At 44.6% G+C, this 22,542-nt stretch overlaps 1 protein-coding gene and 1 pseudogene across 1 annotated transcript; one reads left to right on the forward strand and one right to left on the reverse strand.

The window, feature by feature from the left end:
• The first annotated feature begins 6,448 nt into the window (after window positions 1-6,448).
• LOC126210373 (5S ribosomal RNA) lies at window positions 6,449-6,566 on the forward strand (annotated as a pseudogene).
• A 1,019-nt stretch (window positions 6,567-7,585) lies between these two features.
• On the reverse strand, window positions 7,586-22,186 carry LOC126236188 (uncharacterized). The gene is made up of 3 exons (XM_049945331.1): window positions 22,138-22,186; window positions 11,905-12,314; window positions 7,586-7,636 (listed from the first exon to the last, which is right to left on the reverse strand). The coding sequence occupies exons 1-3, from the start codon at window positions 22,181-22,183 to the stop codon at window positions 7,586-7,588; spliced, it is 507 nt and encodes a 168-aa protein (XP_049801288.1). The 5' UTR covers window positions 22,184-22,186.
• Between the last annotated feature and the right edge of the window lie 356 nt (window positions 22,187-22,542).

Consider the following 22,542-nt stretch of genomic DNA (forward strand, 5'->3'; position numbering starts at 1 on the left):
GCGATCTCCTACACTGGCCGTACACCACTGGTGATCGTCGAGGGGACACTGAATAGTGCACGGTACATCCAAACCGTCATCGAACCCATCGTTCTACCATTCCTAGACCGGCAAGGGAACTTGCTGTTCCAACAGGACAATGCACGTCCGCATGTATCCCGTGCCACCCAACGTGCTCTAGAAGGTGAAAGTCAACTACCCTGGCCAGCAAGATCTCCGGATCTGTCCCCCATTGAGCATGTTTAGGACTGGATGAAGCGTCGTTTCACGCGGTCTGCACGTCCAGCACGAACGCTGGCCCAACTGAGGCGCCAGGTGGAAATGGCATGGCAAGCCGTTCCACAGGACTACATCCAGCATCTCTACGATCGTCTCCATGGGAGAATAGCAGCCTGCATTGCTGCGAAAGGTGGATATACACTGTACTAGTGCCGACATTGTGCATGCTCTGTTGCCTGTGTCTATGTGCCTGTGGTTCTGTCAGTGTGATCATGTGATGTATCTGACCCCAGGAATGTGTCAATAAAGTTTCCCCTTCCTGGGACAATGAATTCACGGTGTTCTTATTTCAATTTCCAGGAGTGTATGAGGGCCGTTAAATAAGTAATGCAACACTTTTTTTTCCTCGGCCAGTTTCGGTTGCAAATCCGTTGTAGGACATCGTAGAATATTCCCTATAGCTTTATAAAGTTCCAATAGGTAGCGGCGTTAAAAGTAGGCTCTAAAATTACGCCTGTAACGGAAGTGAGTGTCAAGCAGAGAGATGTCACTGAGATTCTTTCGGCGGAAAATCGGAGCGTAGCAGGTATTCATAGGCGCTTACAGAATGTCTACGGAGACCTGGCAGTTAACAAAAGCACAGTGATTCGTTGCGCGAGGCGTCTGAAACAAAGTCACCCAGACCTGTCCAGCCTTCCGCGTGCCGGCACGCCGCACACAGCGGTGACTCCTGCAATGCTGGAACTTGCGGGTACTCTCATTCGAGGTGATCAACTGATCACAATCAAAGATCTCGCTGCTCAACTGGACGTCTCCGTTGGTTCAGCATTTTGGATATTCAGAGGTGCGTGCCCGTTGGGTTCCTCGCCACCTGATAGAAGACCATAAAGAGCAACGAGTGACCATTTGTGCGAAATTGCTTGTGCGTTAAGAGGCTGATCGTGACAATTTTTTTGTCGAACATCGTCACAGGCGGTGAAACATGGCTTCATCACTTCGAACCGGGAACAAATAGCAATCCGTGGTATGGCGGCACACCACGTTTCCTCGGAAGAAAAAGTTCAAAGCCTCAGCCGTTAAAGCCGTGGAACGGTCTCCTAGAACTCTGAACGCGTTATTCTGTTTGATGTCTCTCCCCATGGCGCAACGATGAGCTCCGGAGTGTATTGTAGTACCCTCAGCAAACTGAAGTAACGCCTTCAGCGTGTTCGCCGCCACAGAAATCCAAGCTAACGTCTCCTTCTCCATGACAACGCCTCTCAATAGTATACGCACCCGAAAGCAGCTCACAAAACTTCATTGAACTGATCTTCCTCATCCACCCTACAGCCCGGTTCTCTCACCTTCCGACTTCCATCTGACCCAGCGAGAAGCCATATGCGGATTGCGGGCTATCTAATAAAAATTTAGGTTTACGCTACGTATCCTCCGACTCAGAGTTGAAATATTAAAAGCTTTGGCTGGTTTCGTTGTCTAGGGGTTGGGAAACGTAGTTGCCGCATTACAAGCCAAATACTGCTGAGTCAATGTGAATATACCCATGAATCGAATGGTCGAAGGTTCCTATCACTCGGCAATTGCCAAGGTAACGTAGAGATTAAAAATGAAAGCTTTCAATTTAAAAAAATTTGCAGGTACTATCTTAATGATTTTAAATGATGAGTACGATAGTAGAAGTACTTTTGAGAATGAGGTATATTTCTGCAAAACACTTATTGGTGTCGATGGTCCAGCAATTAAATGAAATACAAGTTGAAGAACAGGGAAACAATAGATTCCTACTGCATGTAATTAGTTATGAACGACAACATAGCTCGTGATATATTCACTCCCAAACGCATACTACGTCTTCACTGCAGAAACCTCGGAAATCTCACAAGTTCACAAGTCGGCACTCTGAAGTATTTCTATCTCTTGCGACCATGGGCAAACCTCTCCACACTCTCCAAGTCTCTCTCGCAACTGTTCGACCGTCGCGCCGTCACGTCCAGCACTCCCCCTGTCCTATCTCGTCCTCTCCGTGTCCTGCCCTCGCGCCGTACTTTGGAGTACTTACAGCCTGCCGCGATTAGTAGTAATCGGCCACTTTGTCCCCCAATACCTCATGTACTATTCAAGTTATATGCTTGTAGTTCATACCAATTTAGGTTTAAAAAATGGGGTCAAATGGCTCTGAGCACTATGGGACTTAACTTCTGAGGGCATCAGTCCCCTAGAACTTAGAACTACTTAAACCTAACTAACCTAAGGACACACACATCGAAGCCCGAGGCAGGATTCGAACCTGCGACTGTAGCGGTCGCGCGGTTCCAGAAATTTAGGTTTACACTAATGGCTTTCTAAAGACATGTCGATCGACGAAATCGGATGAACCGTTTAGATTTTGGAAATTCGTTGCTTGATATTACTTGTATAATTTACAGTCAGATACTAAACTTTAAACGAATAAAGATAACGAAAATCTGATTACACCTTCAGAATCTGTCGCGAATAGTAGAGAATAGAATTAAAATCATGTAGGCTGTAGGCTGGAAAATTATTGCTACAGATCAAGCGAGGCGGACGTGACCAGACTATCTCATGTGTAATGTGTAATGTGTACTCGACTAACAAGAGCGGAGTATGCAGTATCACGAGGCTCAAGCACAGTTAGTGGCAACCCTTGGACACAGCAAACACTGGAGAATGGCTAGTTCATCACGTAGGCATCACATGCTGCCGCGTGACTAGCCTACTCAGGGCTCAAAGTTCGGGGGTGCTAGAACCTGCTAGAACCTTCTAGAACAAGTGGTGCCGGGTGCACTACCCCCTATAAAAGCGGATAGCCGCTAGATCGAAGGACAGTGATGGAGTGAGGTACTTAGGACGCCGGTCCACGTTAGTCAGCGTCGGGATGCTGCAAGAGTTGCAGGAGAGTATTGAGCACAGCAACAAGTAGGGACTTAGGCTGAATCGACACAGCTGACACTTAGTCTGGTGCGCTCGCCTCTGCTATATTAGGACTTAGGTTTGGGAAGTTGGGGATGACAACTGCATAGCCAGATAGACAATCATTGGAGACTGTATATAGAATCTTCTTTAAATCACAAGTGCCAGGGGTACTTCCAGTATAATCGTTCTATGCATCGAGTGTTCATACATGAAAGCTTCCCTAAGATCATATCCGAGTTCCGTACTCTAGCTCACCTTGCAGCCTTCTCTACAACGGAGCAGTGAGGAGTTGGCGGCCCACACCACCGAGACCTAATGCCAAGTAAGTTCTCTGACGCGCACCAACGCAGTCCTTCCACTCCCTCTCAGGACACGTCAGTGGGACACGACAAATCGTCGTTCAGATAATGGTAATGTACATGTTTCTTTTTGAGGTATCGTGATTGATCTGGTTACTATTAATTTCTATACGAACTGTGAAATGTCTGCCATTAAGGTTTCACAAAGTCCGCCACCTTTGGCACTCCCCGCGTGTCTCCTTCATCGACACAGCGTTACCATGAAATTCCCAGCCACGCAGCTGGACCACGTGCTGGGGCTACCCCTCATGTTCAGCTACCGTTTGGCACCACGTGGTTGCTACCGAGCCACGGCCCGCCGAGAAGCCCCCACGTGGCCACGCCAACTCCGAACTGAAGAGTATCTCCAGGGCACCATAACTCGCCCGTTACCTCACAGGATGATGAGGTTATTGATGCAGGAAGACATTGGCTCCGACGTCGAAAGGTTCTGTAGCCAAAAGAATGGAGAATAATATAGTGTATTGTAATCCTGAATGAAACCAACCTGCTTTCAGGGAAAAAAAATGTTGCATTACTTTTTGATCTTCCCTCGTTGCTTGGCTGAATAATGTAATTTATATAGTCGCAAACAATGCTGACCAAATAAAATATCAATAACAGTCGCTTGCAAGTCCTTAGGTAGTAAGTTTGGGCAGATTATTTTAATTTATAAATATTCATTTGATTTAAATCTACATAGCGTGCGTAGGTTACGAACCATACCATAGGTCTTATGATGCAGGTGAACTTGATGCACCGTATTGCACAAATTCAGAAACCGGTGTTCATATAGCGAAGTACACCATCAGCAAAGCGTGTCAACACAACAACGAAATCAGCTCGACTTGCGGAACATTTAATTTCAAATCTCACCAAAAACGAAAAGTTCAGTTTTAGTACCCTGCTGTCATTGCAAGTGAGTACAAACCGTCCCTTCACAACACAAAATTCCGTACTGTATTAAAATTTATAGACTCAGTTAAGGTGTACCTTCGTGAAAATTACGGTGATCAGAAGTTACGTGCAATGCTCGAATTTCAACGTCAAAACTAGAGAAAATTTCTAAGTCGAACTATGCTCCGATCAGCTCTGCAGCCTGTCTCACATTTTGTGTGCACAGATCACGCAAATCAATTAAATTACAGGCTTGTGCTTCAAACAAGAAGAGCTGAGCGTAAGAGATGTTTTCCATGGGATTCACATCAATGTAATTTCACTATCATAGTCTTCAAAACACTGTAAAACAATGATTGCCTTGTGGCACGGAAAGTTAACGTTCGGAGAATGCCACTGCTGTCAGGGAAAACTCGAAGCTTGAATGGATGTCGGTAGTCTGCATTAATGTTTCCATAGTCGACATCTGTCATGGTGCCTATGATTACTGTTGTGCACGCGGTAATGAGAGAAATCAGAGAACACTTTATTAATTAAGGAACCATTTAAATCACCCCAGCTGCTGCAGTTTAGGGTAATGTGTGGTTCTGTTTGATACTTTGGTGGGTGAGGAGAGAATCAGAGAACATTTTATTAATTAAACAACAATTTAAATCACCCGGCTGTTGCAGTTTAGAATAATGTATGGATATGTATGATACTTTGGAGGCAGCCAAATAACAACTGTGCTGCAAGGTAACTTCCACTCCACTGTTGCGGATTAGTAGATACACTGTTCAAATTCAATAATGACGAATACTTTGAAGGCAGTACGGCGACGTAAATTAGTTCAGTCAACGCTTCCAAGAACTGTGTGTTCGGTGTACAACAAGAACCTATACCATACGTCAGCCTCCCAACAGCACTCTGATTCTGACTCGATGGTGGTAATTGACTAACAATACTAGAGACACATTAGAGCGTGAGATACGACATAGCATTGTGAGGTGAATTCACAGTACACTAGAACTACTAAGTTTTTTTTCTTTAATTTTCTTTTTTAGTGGTTATGACCGACGTAGTGGTTGGACTTCCTTTGCAGATGGTCAAAGTATAACTAGATATTTATTGCCATCTTGATAAGCGCACTGGGCTTTGTGTCCTACGGGTCTTATAGCACGTACTCAAAAGTTGAAGTGGATGGTTACTGTGCAACATAGATAATCGCTCAGGGGCTACTGCTCTAACATATTCCAAGTGTCGTGACGTGGGTCATAGGGCTTCTATTTTGTCCACGAGCATGTGTGGTGGATGATAATTTCCTGGATGATCGGTTGGTTGAGCTTTCCATTTAGGCTGCGTATTCTTGTCGACCACGCTACCCGAAGAACGGGTCGGAGACGTCGATTTTCAAAGTATGGATGGTTTTCAGATTAGAGGGACTGGTTGTCCCCCACGTAGATCAACTGTATGAAATAGCCGGAAGGACTGTTGCTCTGGAAAGGCGAAGTTTTGTACTCACGATTGTACTGAAACAGGGCGTTTTATCAGATACCTTGGTCCACTATTGATATCAATACCAGCTAAAGACGATCGTGATCGCGGATATTTGTTAATTAATGTATAAAAAAGAAGCAGATACTATGCGCCCCGGTCGGTGTTTGTACAGAGGGTGCGCGCGCCGTAACAACAAGGCGTGAGCAGTTGTGTGATGTACGGCGTTCACCTGCTATAAGAGGTTGTACGCACGCTTTGGCACTCCGAGTTGGAGATGGCATGGGTGGATCGGAGTAAAGGGGCGTCGACGACGTCAACAGGACCCAGAACAAATGAACAATTAATACCTGTCATTGTGATATTTGAAGACTTCGAATACAAAGAATTGCAAACCAAAGTCCAAAGTTTATTTAGTAGCTCGAAGTAGTCGTCGTGAGCTAACATTTCAGTATCACTCATTAAGGATCGAAATCCAGAAGGAAAGCAAGTTCTTACACGCCAATGGAACAGAGTATTTGGTCAACCGGAACAATTTCTAAAAGCGACCATTCGTCAACAAGACTTATAACAGGTAATTAGTAGATCCAGCCAACGGCCTTGCCGTAGTGGTAACACCGGTTCCCGTCAGATCACCGAAGTTAAGCCCTGTCGGGCTCGGCTAGCACTTGGATGGGTGACCATCCGGTCTGCCGAGCGCTGTTGGCAAGCGGGGTGCACTCAGCTCTTTTGAGGCAAACTGAGGAGCTACTTGATTGAGAAGTAGCGGCTCCGGTCTCGGAAACTGACATACGGCCAGGAGAGCGGTGTGCTGACCACATGCCCCTCTATATTTGCATCCATTGACGCCTGTGGGCTGAGGATGACACGGCAGCCATTCGGTACCTTTGGGCCTTCATGGCCTGTGCGGGAGGAGCTTACTTATTAATTAGCAGATGGAGTAGCTGAAGTATGCTACTAAGAAAACACACCACCAACTTTTTCACTGTAAGTTCATCTATGAGCTGACTATTTGGGGGTATACTTGTCGGGTGAGTCGTAACATCTTGTTCCTCCCATCCCGTACACGCGGGTTAAAAAGTATCTGGTTGACGAATGTGACCACGAGGTACTTTACGTGATTGCTGCATGAAATTTCCTGATGGCAAAGAATCGGTCTGTCTCTCAAATCGGGGCGGAGACGGGTAAACATCCCCGCACTCGTCTGCGTTGATAGCAACTGTATTTTCCCTGGCCCAGTCTTCTATCACAGTGAGTTGACGCTGTAGGCGAGCGATGACCGCATTGATCCTCCGGCTACTGGTCAGCAGCGCGGTGTCGTCTACGAACTGGGCGAACACCACACGAGGCAGTGGCGAGTATCATTGACACAGATGACAAAGAGTAGTGAAGACAACACAGAACCTTGAAGGATGCCGTCTGTGAGGAGTCTGAGGCTGTCCCTCGATCTTCAATAGTATATGCCCATTGATCAAAGAGCTGTCGATGATCTTCAGGCAGTAGTTCGGGAGCAGTTGCAAGTAGGCCAGTTTGAGCAGCCATTTGTCCTCTCAGTCTCGATAGTACGCCTTTCCGACTTTCAAAAAAATTGGGACCGTATAGTTGAACACATTAAGGCTGTATGGGATAAATTCGGATTGAATTGCAGGTCTGCAGATAATGAAGGCTGAAAAACAAATTGGTCTGGACATATAATATCGTTGTCGAGGATCGGTTGCCGAATGGGTCTACTCGTCTGCTGCAGCCGTTCTTATAACAAGGGCACCTGACGGTAGTTCCTGGAAACACAGAGGGGCATGGCCTGAGAAACGCTCGGATTGGCCCCAGGACTGGCATTGCGCTGGCTTACAACATCTCTGCTGTTGTCGCCCTCTTGTTTTGAGTTTCGATATTCAACAACATTGCAATTACTACTACATGAAAGCCAACTGACTGTCCCCCCACACCTTAACACTGGTCCTTGCCACTCTTCTACTGGAGACATGATACACGCTTCGAACAACCTTTCGCACTTAATGACGGTGTATTCAGACAATAACACCAACCTAGTATAACAAGAAACATGATTCAGCCGACCAGCTGCAGTCACGGACTGTGCGGCTGGTCTCGGCGGAGGTTCGAGTCCTCCCTCGGGCATGGGTGTGTGTGTTTGTCCTTAGGATAATTTAGGTTAAGTAGTGTGTAAGCTTAGGGACTGATGACCTTAGCAGTTAAGTCCCATAAGATTTCACACACATTTGAACACTTCAGCCGACCAGGCCTAGGTGACTGTTCGTGAAATCTTCTCGGGTGATCAGCCGAGTAAAGGCGTCGTCTTCTCGCAACGTTTCGAAGGGTTTCGTACCCATCATCTTCAAGCTTGAAGATGATGGGTACGAAACCCTTCGAAACGTTGCGAGAAGACGACGCCTTTACTCGGCTGATCACCCGAGAAGATTTCACGAATGGAATACGCCGAGAAAGTCTCAAATCACACTAGGTGACTGTTTTTAATTGATCCACAGTCCAATATCGATGACTGATGCCTGCAGCAATTGTTGATGTTGTTTGAGGCAACATGGAAACACACAGAGGTCACCCATTCGGTGCCACATGTTGAATAAGCACTTATGTCTTCACCAGAATTATGCTCTGTCGTCAACTATGCCACAGGTCGCCGCTTATCCTCCGACTACCAGGTTCTGTGAAAAGCATGGACTTCCGACACCTTCTCACCTACTGATGGCTTCAAGGTCTCTCAATTACTTTCCATGTATGCCCACTACATTATTACAAGCATGGCCGATCAGGTTCACCGTTCCAGAAATGCTCATTTCCAGGTATAATTGATAATCGTGTATGTCAATGGACTGCCTCATTTGTGGCCCGCATAGTCGCTAGACTGACTCTCCATTCATGGCTCTCCCGCTAACATACGTCTCATACCGCGCCACGTGACTGCAACACCACCAGGCGGCATACTATCCAGCTTCGGCCAACAGTCATATTGTTTTGGCTCATCAGCGTACTCCACATCACTTGTGCACTACAGTTGCCGGCCGCGGTGGTCTCGCGGTTCTAGTCGCTCAGTCTGGAACCGCGCGACTGCTACGGTCGCAGGTTCGAATCCTGCCTCGGGCATGGATGTGTGTGATGTCCTTAGGTTAGTTAGGTTTAAGTAGTTCTAAGTTCTAGGGGACTGATGACCACAGATGTTAAGTCCCATAGTGCTCAGAGCCATTTTTTGCACTACAGTTAATTACGTTAACAGTCTTTCAATTACTTTCCAATTTTCCCATGAAATTAATATTACGTCCACATAGGAAGACAGAAAATCATGTTACTACGTACACATGTCTGAAATTTGGCGTTCAGGTTGAGTTTGCATACTAGCTACTTTTAATTCGTGTTGTAGCATCTCAACAGCTTGAACCTCGCTGTGATGTTTTGACCCCGTGCAAGGCCAAGTCTACAGTAATTATAAAAAGTTCGATGGTGTGCCTCTGTAATATTCAACAGATGTTTCCCAACAAGATCTTTCTTTCCCTTTTTTCTGGGCGTTTTCCCATGATATGCTTCTGTCTGAGGAAGCCTAATGTTCTTGTTAGAAAAATATCACCTGGTTTTCACTAACGTAAAGGTATGGACTTCGAGGAAACTGCTGAGGAGTAAATAATACTTTGTCCTCTTCTAGTGCCTTTTTGCATTGTTTTATCTGATATAACCTTTTTGTATAAAGAGATCCACCACGAATTAAAAGCCACAAATTCGCTTGTTTTTTCTGCATAAAGGTGGCTGGGTTCAGAGATAAGTGATATACCGGGTGTAACTAAATTCCCTTTACAGACTTTGAGGACAGGATACTTATATCAAAACAAGAAAAAAGTCTAATAAACATTAGCTCTAAAATGCATACCTTAAGAGCTATGGGCACTACTTGTTCAACAGAAGAGACGTGTTTCAGAGTAGCGAAGACTAACGGGTGTTCATAGCTCTGAAGGTCTGCATTTTAGAACCCATGTTTCTCACACATTGTTTCTTGTTTTGGTGTAGGGAACCTATCCTCTAATCCGTAAAAGGAATTCAGCTGCAGCCTTTATACTGATCGCACATTCGCAACTTTCTTTTCACCACACCAAAGTCGCAGTCAGACACAAAATAAGAGTACCCTCTAATGAGGAAATAGTTCTAGGTTTTACGAGATCTGTCACTTTCTGTGAAGGTCAATAGCTATATAATTCCGATTTCGGCTTCCACATGCTTTGCCGATGAGGTCGAGTTCCCTTACGTTTTTGGGGACGAAGTTTTCAATGTAACAGTACAAAAAGGTGCAAACTTCATAAAGACCTTTCTTACCTGCATCTAGTTTTAGGTTGTGCATCTCTGAAACCGCAACTGCCAGAGACAGAATTTTCTTGAACTTGCAAATATGGAAGTGGAACGTTCTGCATATAATCATATCAAAACAGGCAACAATCTCTTTGCAAATTTTGGCCACTATTTTCATTGCAGTGCACAGACATATCTTATTATAACTGAATGATATCCTCTGTGGCACACAAAATCTAACAGTACAGCTACTAAAATGTTGTCAAGCTTTTCTTTCTTTTGTAGTCTTCTTATTTCACCATTTTTGAAACGTCAGACTCTAAGCTGTTAATGTTAATATTACTGTGGAATAGTTAATCAAAGGTTACAATAAAAATCACCAATTGGTTCAGCATAATTCCAGGCCTGTTACCTAATAGAAATAAACGCAGATTTCAAATCGATCTCTACAAACGACAAGGCAATGACGGCATCCCGTTTTCAATCCAATCGATACACCTATGTCCCAATAAACCGAAACCAACAATCCTGGTGGCCGAGCGGTTCTAGGCGCTTCAGTCTGGAACCTCGAGACTGCTACGGTAGCAGGTTTGAATCCTGCCTCGGGCATGGATGTGTGTGTTGTCCTTAGGTTAGTTAGGTTTAAGTAGTTTTAAGTTCTAGGGGACTGATGACCTGAGCTGTTAAGTCCCATAGTGCCCAAAGCCAGTGCCAACAATCCTGCATTTTGAGTTCTTGAGGGGTAATCTTCTTTTAGTGCTAAGTGAATCGAATTATATTTCTACTAACACATAACATTTTTATAATTACTTTCTCATTAATATAATTTATAATATTAACTGCATTTTCTGTCAACGCTTGGTGGAACACAATAATGATCAACAAAACTTTGCAGCAAATGAGAAAGAGTTTTCCTGTTTAGTTTTAATATTATGACGATTTTTATCATTACCATTAGTATTGTGGTTTTAATATTATAATTATTGCTAATCTAAGACACAACTCTGTAATCAGTTACAATGTCTAACGATATAAAAAATCCCAAAAACAGTCAATTTGAAGATAGCAGTAAATATATAAATTAAAATAAAATAATGATACAAGCCTGTGTGTGAAATTAATTACGTGCTCTTAAATTAAATCATCGAAGATGCATTGATATATGAGATCATATCAATGGAAACTTGCACATATTCACGACTTGCATTGTGGAAACCTGTAGGGACAATTATAATTATGTACTGGGTCGAGAATTCAACATGGAAAGTGCATCCAGTGAGCTTATCTATTAGGGTGCCTACTGTAAGTTTAGGACTACATACAAGTCAAATCTCATATAATCTGTCAAGAGTAAAAACCAGAGAGGGCATTAGCAATAGTAATAAGTATATTTATACCTGAAGACCATTTGACTCATTTGTTTAATATTTATTGGTTTCTTGTCAGATGTTTCTCTACAAGACAATTAAGCATCAGATATATGAAATGGTCCAAGAAATATTGAAGGATCACTGTCAGTCGTTGAGGTGCAAAGGAGTCAGTGAAATGAGGAAGACAGATGTATCTTTTTATTCTTGTTTATTTCATGCACTTTGCCTCCAATTGCAGGTCATTGAAGGGACAGTGAGAACAGACATTAGTAGTCGAGCCCAACTGCAGCAGCCTGTGCCTGTGCTTGTGCCTGGCTGAGCGCTGCGCCACCACCGTAGTACCCACCCCCGAGCCCGGCAGCCTGTGCCTGGGCCTGAGCCTGGGCGAGGGAGTCAGTCACACCCAAGCCGTAGAGGGCGTGCCGCTTCCAGATGCCGTGGTAACCACCGCCCAGCCCGGCAGCCTGGGCCTGCGCTTGCGCCTGGCTGAGGGCTGCACCACCCCCACCGTAGTAACCTCCTCCGAGCCCAGCTGCCTGTGCCTGGGCCTGAGCCTGGGCAAGGGAGTCAGTCACCCCCAAGCCGTAGAGGGCGTGCCGCTTCCAGATGCCGTGGTAGCCGCCGCCCAGCCCGGCAGCCTGTGCCTGCGCCTGTGCCTGAGCAGCACTCAGCCCTGCTCCTCCACCCAGAAGTCCACTGCCGAGCCCCAACCCTGCTGCTTGCGCCTGTGCTTGAGCTTGAGCTAGGCTCGCATCCAATCCTCGGTGGATGCCGAATCCTGTGAATCCAGATTACATCTTACATATTTGAGTTACTTTCCTCTCCTCATCGATCATTTTTTCTACAACAATCATGTTTGAGCAACGCTATAATAGATTTATTCAATTGTTGACTCGCGTTTACAAGACATTTTGAGGCCTTTTTTTCACCTTCATCCTCTCAACTCCAGCTTAAACTTGCATGCTCTAAATAACAACAGCCTTTGCTACCAGTTTCTCAAACCACATTTCTAGTGTGCTTGATCAGTGTAAAATTGCGACAACCAAAACAGTCTTCTTGTACTATTATGCACATACTACACGAAGTATTATACACATTGTTACACATTCTGTTAAAAACTGCAAGCAATTGTAGTCAGTAAGAGAACAACAACGAGATGACGGCAGATAAAGAAAAAATCGCCAAATCAGTCAAAACAAAAAAGACTCACAACACTATTTCTACTATGATGTTATACTCTAGATCATTACTAACAAATTAAGACTACATCCAAAATCAGGAATGGAAGACGCCAGATCTGCCATTCGCCAAACATGTTATTTTGATCTAACCACTTGAGCCATCCTCTCGGGCTGCTTATGACTACAGCTCACTGCCGCCCAGTCTTAGAGCACTACTTTTGACAGATATATTAAACTGACGGACCTATCAACTGTGTCTCTGTTATCTTTGTAGGACATTAACTTGTCAAGATTAAACTGTGTCATCTCCTTCCTGAGGAGTTACTGAACAGCATCCTAGATAAGAATGTGGGCGGTTGACACTTCCAGCTGGGGATACCAGATATCAGAAACAGAGCTGATAATTCTCACTCATCTTCTTATTTTATCTTTGATATTCTGAATAGTATCCATTCCAAGAGCCTTACCGAGAAAGAAATATCGTTGTTGGTAGCAAGGAACGTGTCACCCAGGGCACTACAATAAATCGTAATTTTTTGGTAACAAAAATTTAGGATGTATTAGTGTAAGAGTGGGATCTGACAGCCTCCTCTGTTGCACAACCATCAGCGCAGGCATCTCTGTCAATCAATGACATCATGTGCTCCAACTCCTGTACTGGGCAGTAAATAAAATACATGTAACAACCACCTATTAAGGGGAGGTGTTACCAAGTGAGACATTATCTACCCATACTAGTTAGACAGTGGCCTAGAAATATATTCTTCTGGCGGCATGTAGCCTACATCTCAGGCACAGATTACAAATTACGTAGAATATCTTACCAGAATATGTAACCTGTTGGAATATTGCTGCCTACAACACTGACGTATGGTAACCACAGTCAGGTCTGAAAGCAGGTTAGTCAATCAATTAAACGCTTAGCACTGAAAGTTTATTTATTAGGGACACCAACATAAAGCCAGAATACAACTACCTCCTCAAAAGAGCAAGACGCATACAAACTTCGAATATTCCAGACTAAACAAAACAATCATATGAAACGTCTAGAACCTTCTAGAAATGACGAATAAAGGGTAACAATTATTTTCTGGTGCTCAGATTCGAACATGTGAGCCACAGCAGCCAGCCGGTGTGCACGAGCGGTTCTAGGCGCTACAGTCCGGAACCGCGCGACCGCTACGGCCGCAGTTTGGAATCCTGCCTCGGGCATGGAAGTGTGTGGTGTCCTTAAATTAGTTAGGTTTAAGAAATTTTAAGTTCTAGAGGACTGATGACCTCAGAAGTTAAGTCCCATAGTGTTCAAAGCCATTTGAACCATTTTTTGACCCACAGCATGGCATCCAGCGATGCTGACCACTACTCCACACTGAATGGAGCATAGTTCCCAACATATTCCCTCTCCTGAAAAATAACGACCCGCTAGTTCAGAAATTTATTCTTATTGGAGAAGACTACAACATCCTGGATCCAAATCTTGGCGATGGCCCTTTATATGGCAGTGCACGAGGATCCTTGCCTTTGGGTCGGTTCAAATGGCTCTGAGCACTATGGGACTTAACATCTGAGGTCATCAGTCCCCTAGAACGTAGAACTACTTAAACCTAACTAATCTAAGGACATCACACACGTCCATTCCCGAGACAGGATTCGAACCTGCGACCGTAGCAGTCGCGTGGTTTCGGACTGAAGCGCCTAGAACCGCTCGGCCACCGTGGTCGGCTTGTGTTTGGGTCCTATTGTGTAGCCTCTCTCATTGAAGCTTGCAGTCATCGAGTGCGCGTTCAGTTCTTTTGAACAACAAGCCTCCATCGTCCATCTGTGGCTCAGTATTTTTGTAGGGCTTCATACAAAGGACATGGATGAGGTCTCAGCGCTTCTGCTTGATGAAGTGTCGTAATACTCAACTACGCAAATGATGTCCAACAAGGATACAAAGTAGTGTTTTAATAACTTTTTTCGACAGTTCCGCTTCTCACAATGGAGTAAAAATCCATACGGTGTCTCCCAGGCTATATCTCATTGGCTGTGACATGGTGTTTTGGTCCTTCTCCTGAGCATCCAAGATCCTTCTTGGGTACTGGCGATGAGATGATTCACATAGTCATCCTGAATGTTGTCCAGTTGAAATATTAACTGTGCATCCTCTGTCCTTTGGGCCTACTGACATTTGAGCAGAAAGAGCTGTGTGAAGCCTCTAATGACTTGCTTTGTGGTGTTATATGCGAACATCGTGAGGGCATTATAGCATTCCTGTCTCGCTGTTCGACATCGCTGTACATCAAGAGCATTTTATTAAAACATTTTGTTAGGCTCTGTGGGTATAGGCTGTTGTCATATTGTGAATGATATCGCGATAACAAGTTACATCTGACACTATTTTTCCTACAATTAGAGATCATAACACAGGCTGCTTCATGCTTCAGAACTATGTCCTCTACAAGTTTTGATGACAGCATTGTGAGTGAAGTAGTCAGTGTAGACTATTGTCCGTCGATTCCTTTTTATCGGCATATGGAACCTCCGCAAGAGGTCGATTCCAGTTCGATGGAACTGCTGAACTTGCTTGCGTCACTGTCATTCCTTATAGTGGCTCACGTAGTGCCTAAAAGATCAGTAGGAAGCTGACCAGTGATACCTGCGCCTGATTCTGGCTAGAGTCTTTACGAATCCCATCTGACTAGCTACTGAAGTGTCATAGAATTTCTTGACCACAGCTGATTGTAGATGAGCTAGATTGCTGAGAAATGATTTCCAGAACATTGTGTGATAGTTCCTCTTGAACAAGGATGCGTTCAAGAGGAATTCTTCTTTAGTCAGTTCCACCTTCAAGGATTATGCAGTTTTCAGCAGTACTGGATCTTCCACCTGTTCAGCAGCAATGTAGTTTGATGCAGCCATGAATGAGAATTTATTGATAGTTCGGTGTTCCACCAAAAGATTCCTTGAAAGGTATGTGGCAACCCTATGTCTGCACACCCATCTTGTATACCTTTATGATGTCACACTCCTGAGGGCTCAGTGACCATCTCGCTCATTGCCCCAAAGGATCTGATGGGCTAGTTAGCAAGCATAGAAGAAAATGGTCTATCACAATAGAGAATGGTTTGCCAAATAAATGTGGCCAGAACTCATTCATGCGCCAAGCAGTTGCGAGGCACCCTTTCTCAGTTGCAGACTTGGAAAGTACTCTGGAAGCATAAGCTGTCACCCATTCGGCACTTTCCTGAAGTTTCACTAGAACTGTACCTATCCCACAAATGATAGCAGCATTGGGAAGCTCCGACAATGCGTTCTTGTAATACAGTGCTAGGAATGGAGAAGATATTAGGCTAAGGAAAGATGTTTCTTACACCTCGTTTCAGGAACCTCTGGATCCCCCTGCAGTAGTTCTTGCAAGATATGTGCGTTGACATAGAAGTCCTTTATGAATCGCCAGTAGTATGAGACCATATCGAGAAAAATTTTCACTTCACGAATGCGTCTAGGACTAGAAATATCTGCGACTGTTCTTATCTTCTCTGGATCGAGAGAAGCTCCATCGTTTTAATTAGGTGCCCCAAGATTTTCATTGCTTGGACGAGACTTCGGTTTCGTGGGAAGGCCTGCAGTCTATACAGACTTTAGTATAGTTGTCAGGCTGCTTAGATGTATTTCAGAGTCTTCAAAGGAACGGAAATGTCATACAGATAGCAAAGAGATAAAATCTACTTAAGATTTCTAGGCTGATTATCCGTCATAGGCTCAAAGACAGCTGTAGCGGTACGTAGTGCAAATGCCATACAGAGCGTCAGGAGTCCTGAAGGTAGATTTTTTACAGGCTGCCTCATCAAGTTCATTTGACAGCAGCCTGTCTGAACAACCATAGTTGAAAAATACATCAAGGACTCTGTGAATATTCAGTGGTGTCATCTTGTAGCATTTTCTCTGCTTCCCTTCAAATTATGCGCCATGCAACTTATGGCATCCCTGTAAAAGCGTTGACTAATTGGTGGGTGCTCCCAAAGCATGCGAAAAGTGGCACAGAATGGCTAACACTCACCGACATTGTTGCTAGGTCAAGCCACATCCTATTGGCACTTCGGTAGCACTTAACTCCGCTGCATTTTCTGAACTGATGATGAAGCATGATTTTTTGTCTATGTCAGTGAGCTGCTCTTTCTGAACTGGCTCTGCTGTCCCTACATTTATGATCATCACCGTTATGTAAAGTTCTTTTGCAACTGACTAAAGCTTCAAAGTTTAACTGACCTTATATACTGACGGAGATAGTCGTCTCATTGATGACAGAGGGGAAAAATTGCCCAGAGCAATCTTTATGCGTGTTTGTTAGAATTGCTTGTCAGCCTGCACCTCTTCCACAATCAATGTTTGCTTGTAATGCCTGCAAGGAGCCTCATCAGAGAATAACATAATGAGTACATTCTTTCAAAACAATAAATTCAAAGGGCTGTGTTCTATCATTAACAACTATTCTTGCCAAACATTCTTCATAATCATCATATCATGGAACAGCCTTGACGATGTCAAGCAGTCAACTTTACAGAAAATGCAAACCCATATATGTGTGTGTGTGTGCGCGTGTGTGTGTGTGTGTGTGTGTGTGTGTGTGTGTGTGTGTGTGTGTGTGCAAGTAGTTATTCGGTCTGATCATCATGTCAAGTTATATTCCTTCAAACGTTCTCAATTTAGGAGAGTATCAGCGACCGAGGTATGGATTGGCAAGACTGAAGACAGCAGCAGAAACTCCCACCGTGTACAGGCAGGCATTATCTTGCTGGTATGTAAGCCCACGATGTCTTGCCATAAAGGGCAACAAAACGGGACGTAAAATATCGTCAACGTACCGCTCTGTTGTAACGGTGCTGCGGATGAGAACCAAAGGGCTTGTGCTAGCCGGCCGGTGTGGCCGAGTGGTTCTAGGCAGGTTCGAATCCTGCCTCGGGCATGGATGTGTGTGATGTCCTTAGGTTAGTTAGGTTTAAGTAGTTCTAAGTTCTAGGGGACTGATGACCTCAGATGTTAAGTCCCATAGTGCTCAGGGCCATTTGAACCATGTGGCTTGTGCTATGAAATGAAATGGCATCCCACATCATCACTCCTGGTTGTCGTCCATATGGCGGGCGACAGTGAGGTTGAAATCCTACTGCTGTTTAGCTCGTTTCCTGACACGTCTTCGCTGCTCATCAGGCTCGGTTCGAAGTGGGACTCATCACTGAAGGCATTTCTACTGCCGTCAATGAGATTCCAGGCCGAAGACGTACCTCGAAACTCCACGGACAGTAGTGAGATACGAACCTGACTATCGCCCGCCATATGGCCCGACTACCAGGAGTGATGGTCTGGACTGCTATTTCTTTTCACAGTAGCATCCCTTTGGTTCCCACAGCACAGCTGTATGTCGATGATATTCTGATCACCGTTTTGTTGCCCTTCATTGCAGACCTTCCTGAGCTTACATTTCAACCTGCACACTACGAGAGTTTCTGCTTCTTGCCTTCGTGCTTGCCTGACCCTGACTTGGCCAGGAACATCTTTGGATCTTTCTCGAACTGAGAACGTCCGGATCATTATGGGCAGGTCAGTCCAACCATCTCTGGATTTTGACTATCTAACGAACCAATTGACAGATTTTGGTACGGTATCTCTAAGGAGGATGCTAGATATTGGTCATCGCGTTACTGGCTTGCTCAACTTGTAAAGCTTTTTCTCTTGAATAAATAATACAAATTTTCTGAAACTATAATCTTTTTTTTTTGCCTGTAATGTACATCACATCTCACAGTTTCCGTCACACTCGGATAATTCCTTCGCGGTGCGTATTTTTTTTTTTTTTTTTTTTTGTCTTAGAATATATATACACTGACGGAAAAAGTCGCAACACCAAGAAATAATTAATGAAGAGTAAGGAAATTCCGGGATTATTTGTCTAGGTAACATATTTAAGTGATTGCAAGAGCACACGTTATTGTAAGCGCGAGATTAGCTATTGCAAATGTGAAACGCTGGAGCATTAATAACCTGTGTAAGCATTCAAACATGAATGCATTTTGTTGTACAGATACCGGGTGTCAGTTTCTGGGGTGGATTTCCATGCTTGTTTCACATGGTCTGTCAGTACAGCGACGGTTAATGCTGGTTGTGGATGACGCTGGAGTTATCGTACGATGATGTCCAACATGTGCCCGATTGAAGATAGATATGGTGACTGAGCAGGCCAAGCCAACATGTCGCCATTTTAGGTTAGAACAGCGGTATGTGGGCGAACGTTATCCTGTTGGAATGCTGTTCATGAATAGCAGCATAACACACCAGTCACCAGACTGACGTACAAATCTGCACTCAAAGTGCGTGGGATAACCACGAGAGTGCTATCGCACCACAGACCATAGCTCCTGGTGTAGGTCCATTGGCTCTAGAACACACACAGGATGGTTACAGGCTCTGAGCACTATGGCACTTAACGTCTGAGGTCATCAGTCCCCTATAACGTATAACTACTTGAACCTAACTAACCTAAGGACATCAAACACATCCATGCCCGAGACAGGATTCGAACCTGCGACCTTAGCAGTCGCGCGGTTCCGGACAGAAGCGCCTAGAACCGCTCGGCCACCGCGGCCGGCTAGTCTTCATCAACTACGGTTGTGCCCAGCCAAGCATGGTAATGCATGCTGCAGTATCAGTAGACCAAGACTCAACTACTTATCCTGCTATACCCACGTGAAAATGACCAAAAGGATGAAATTGCAATAGTAGTTTTTCAATAAATGGACAGTCAGTGGCGGAAACAACGTCTTTCAAAAAATTTTACGAGGCTGTGAAACCAAAGCAAATTCAACTGTGTTTTGGAACAACTTCTTGCAGTTTTTGACAGCTAGTTACAACTACAATTTTTATTTTCATAAGTATTACATGACCTACATCACTGAAGCGTGCTGCACATGAGCGATATAGCTGGCAGCGTTCGATACTTAAGTATAACTACAACTGCTTCATCACTGCAAGAGTGAAGGAGTGATTAATCCCTGAATTGCACTCTATTTGTGCTCGAACTAAATGACTGAGCTTTGTTGTGCACTGGCTTCGCATTCTGGCGGATGCCGGTTCAGATCCCTTTTCGGCCATCCCGATAATGGTTTTCCTGATCTCCCTAAACCGCTTAACGTAAATGCTGGTATGATTCCTTCCAGAGTTTAAGGAAGTTTCATTCCTCTTACTTCCCCAGTAGAAGCTTGTATTCATTCTCTAATTATCTCGTCGTCCACGAAATCTTAAACCCCAATCTTTCTGTCTTCAAACTAAATAGGCATGAAAGAGATTATACCAATTTGCGACAACAATAGCAGAAGATGGATAGGAAGGAGAAAATATAAGTAACGAAATAAAGAACCACGTCAAAGTTTGTTAGTTTCAACTCCTGTCTGTGACTGTACTTTGCAGATATTATCCGATGTTCGTGAGAGACATTCAGCTATTGAATTAGTGCATAAATTCGCAACATTTTTCCATAATTTTAGTAAACACAACAAAGACACAAATGGAGATTTTAGTCATCAATAATATTTATCCTTTACTACTTTCAACAGTCTTCCAAAGCTGGGGTGACTTTTCGATTCAGTAACTATAGAAATCACTTGGTTTTGAGGCGAAGTACTTGTTGAGCCATGGCCGGAGCGCAATTTCATCCGGAAAGGAAGTTCCTTGAAGACTGTTCGACAGACAGCGGAAAAGGTGAAAATCTGAAGGTGCAAAAGATCAGTTGAATAAGGTGGCTGCGGAATGACTTCCAAACCCAACTCCTGTGTAGTGTTTTTTGTCAGGCTAGAGGAATGCGGGCGTGCTTTATAGTGGAGTAGCATCACTTCGCGCTGTCTTCGTCTCGTTGTTTTTAGACCGCGTCTGCAAGACGTCTCAGTTGTTGACAATAAATGTCAGCAGTGATGGTTACACCTCGCGGAAGCAATTCGTAGTACACCACACCGCCGCTGTTCCACCAGATGCATAACATTGTCTTTTGTGGATGCGCGCAGGTCTTTGTACGCGGAGTTGCTGCTTTGTTTGGGCTCGACCAATCCCTTCTTTTCCTTAAATTCGCATAAAGATACAATTTACAGCCACAATTAACTAGATAGGAATGGTTGGTGTTGTTCATGAGCCAATTGATGACGAGCGAACAGAAATGCAGATATGACCACTTGCAGATTTTTTTTGATTCTGGCTTAGAGAATGCGGTGCCCAGACACCTGATTTTTGACCGTTCCCCATTTCATGCAAATGTCGCACGATGGTGGAATGATGACAGTGTATCACATTTGCTACTTTTCGAGGACAATGACTTGGATTGTTGTGGATCAATGCCTCTAAACTATCCTATTGAAAGCACGAAGGTAACCCGCCAGCATAGCCGAGAGCGCTAACGCGCTGCTTCCTGGACTCGGGTAGGCGCGCCGGCCCCGGATTGAACCCACCCGGAGGATGAACGACGAGGTCCGATGTGCTGGCCAGCCTGGATGTGGTTTTTAGGCGGTTTTCCACATCCCGCTGGGTGAATACCGGGCTGGTCCCCACGTTCCGCCTCAATTACACGCGTCGCAGACTTTTGGAACTCGTTCGCACTGTTTCACGATTTACACTAGATGCAGACAGCTGGGGTACACTGATTCCATCTCTGGGGTACGGGGTGGCGGCAGGAGGGGCATCCGGCCACCCCTGAAACTCACCTTGCCAAATCCGTTCTAACCACTCCGATCCTACGATCGCTGCGGGACAAGGCGTAAGCGAAAGAACGAAAGAAACAATTGAAACCACGAAGGTCTTCCTGAAGATGGAGAGCTACTAATGTCAAAACGATCCTTCTCAAGACAAGAAAACCATATTTCTGTGCTCTTTCCAGTGGCATTATCCCCATACACGGCGCAGATGGTTCTGGCTGCCTTCGCTGCTGTCACCCCTCTACTGAAAAACAGAAGAATGTGTCGGAAATGTTCAGATTTCTCCACATGGCACTCCGACAGCAGCAGTGAACTACAAACAAAAATTGACGGTCGATAAATAAACCCATAGCAACCGGAATACCAACATGCAAAACAAAAACGTTTTCAACTTATTCAAGAACGTAATATTTCGCGATTTCGGTTTTACCCCTATGCATTAGAACACGCTAAAGGCTATGACATTATTTTGTAGTTTAGAACTCCTCTGAAAGACTTTTTACTACGTTTCCATGGATTGAAAACTTTTACAACTTTAGTATAAAGATACGAAACTTGAATAACATTTTCGAATGTATTAGCACATTATTCAGCTTGTATAACTCTATAACTTAAATGTCAGCCATGGTCCTGGTTGAAGACTAGGTAAGAGATGACAGTATGAAGACACGCACTGGTCCCATAGAAGGTAACAGAGGCGACCTACCTTGCACAGCGGCGGCGGCAGCCAGGAGGACTAGGACGGTTCTCATGGCTGTGGGCTGTGGATGCTGTAGCCGAAGAGAGCTCTGCCTTACCTTATATTGGAAAGCGATGAGGAAGCTGGCCAGTTCACGAGGAAGTCGGAGCGCGCTCTTCCACAGTCATTCAACTGCAGATAATGAGGACGGCGCTCCGGCGCGCTTCCCCGTTCGTGGTGGATATCGTGCCCACTCATTAAAATATCTTAATATTCTTCTAAGAACGGGCAGGCTACAAGCTGTTCCAGAGGTACATTGTCATAAACTTTCCCTGTGAAGGGCGTTGGTAAACAACGCTACGTGCTGCTTCTAAAACTCTGCTGTATTTTCATCTACAGCTACACACACACTCCGCTATCCTGCTCACGGTG

Source organism: Schistocerca nitens, chromosome 1 (genome assembly GCF_023898315.1).
Source record: "Schistocerca nitens isolate TAMUIC-IGC-003100 chromosome 1, iqSchNite1.1, whole genome shotgun sequence".
Lineage (NCBI taxonomy): Eukaryota > Metazoa > Arthropoda > Insecta > Orthoptera > Acrididae > Schistocerca > Schistocerca nitens.

Coding starts and splice junctions, on each gene's coding strand:
- LOC126236188 (XM_049945331.1), bottom strand. CDS start 22,183: ATGAGAACCGTCCTAGTCCTCCTGGCTGCCGCCGCCGCTGTGCAAG. Junction 12,315..22,137: donor TGCCGCCGCCGCTGTGCAAG/GTAGGTCGCCTC, acceptor CTGGATTCACAG/GATTCGGCATCCACCGAGGA. Junction 7,637..11,904: donor TCGCCCAGGCTCAGGCCCAG/GCACAGGCTGCC, acceptor CTGTGTTTCCAG/GAACTACCGTCAGGTGCCCT.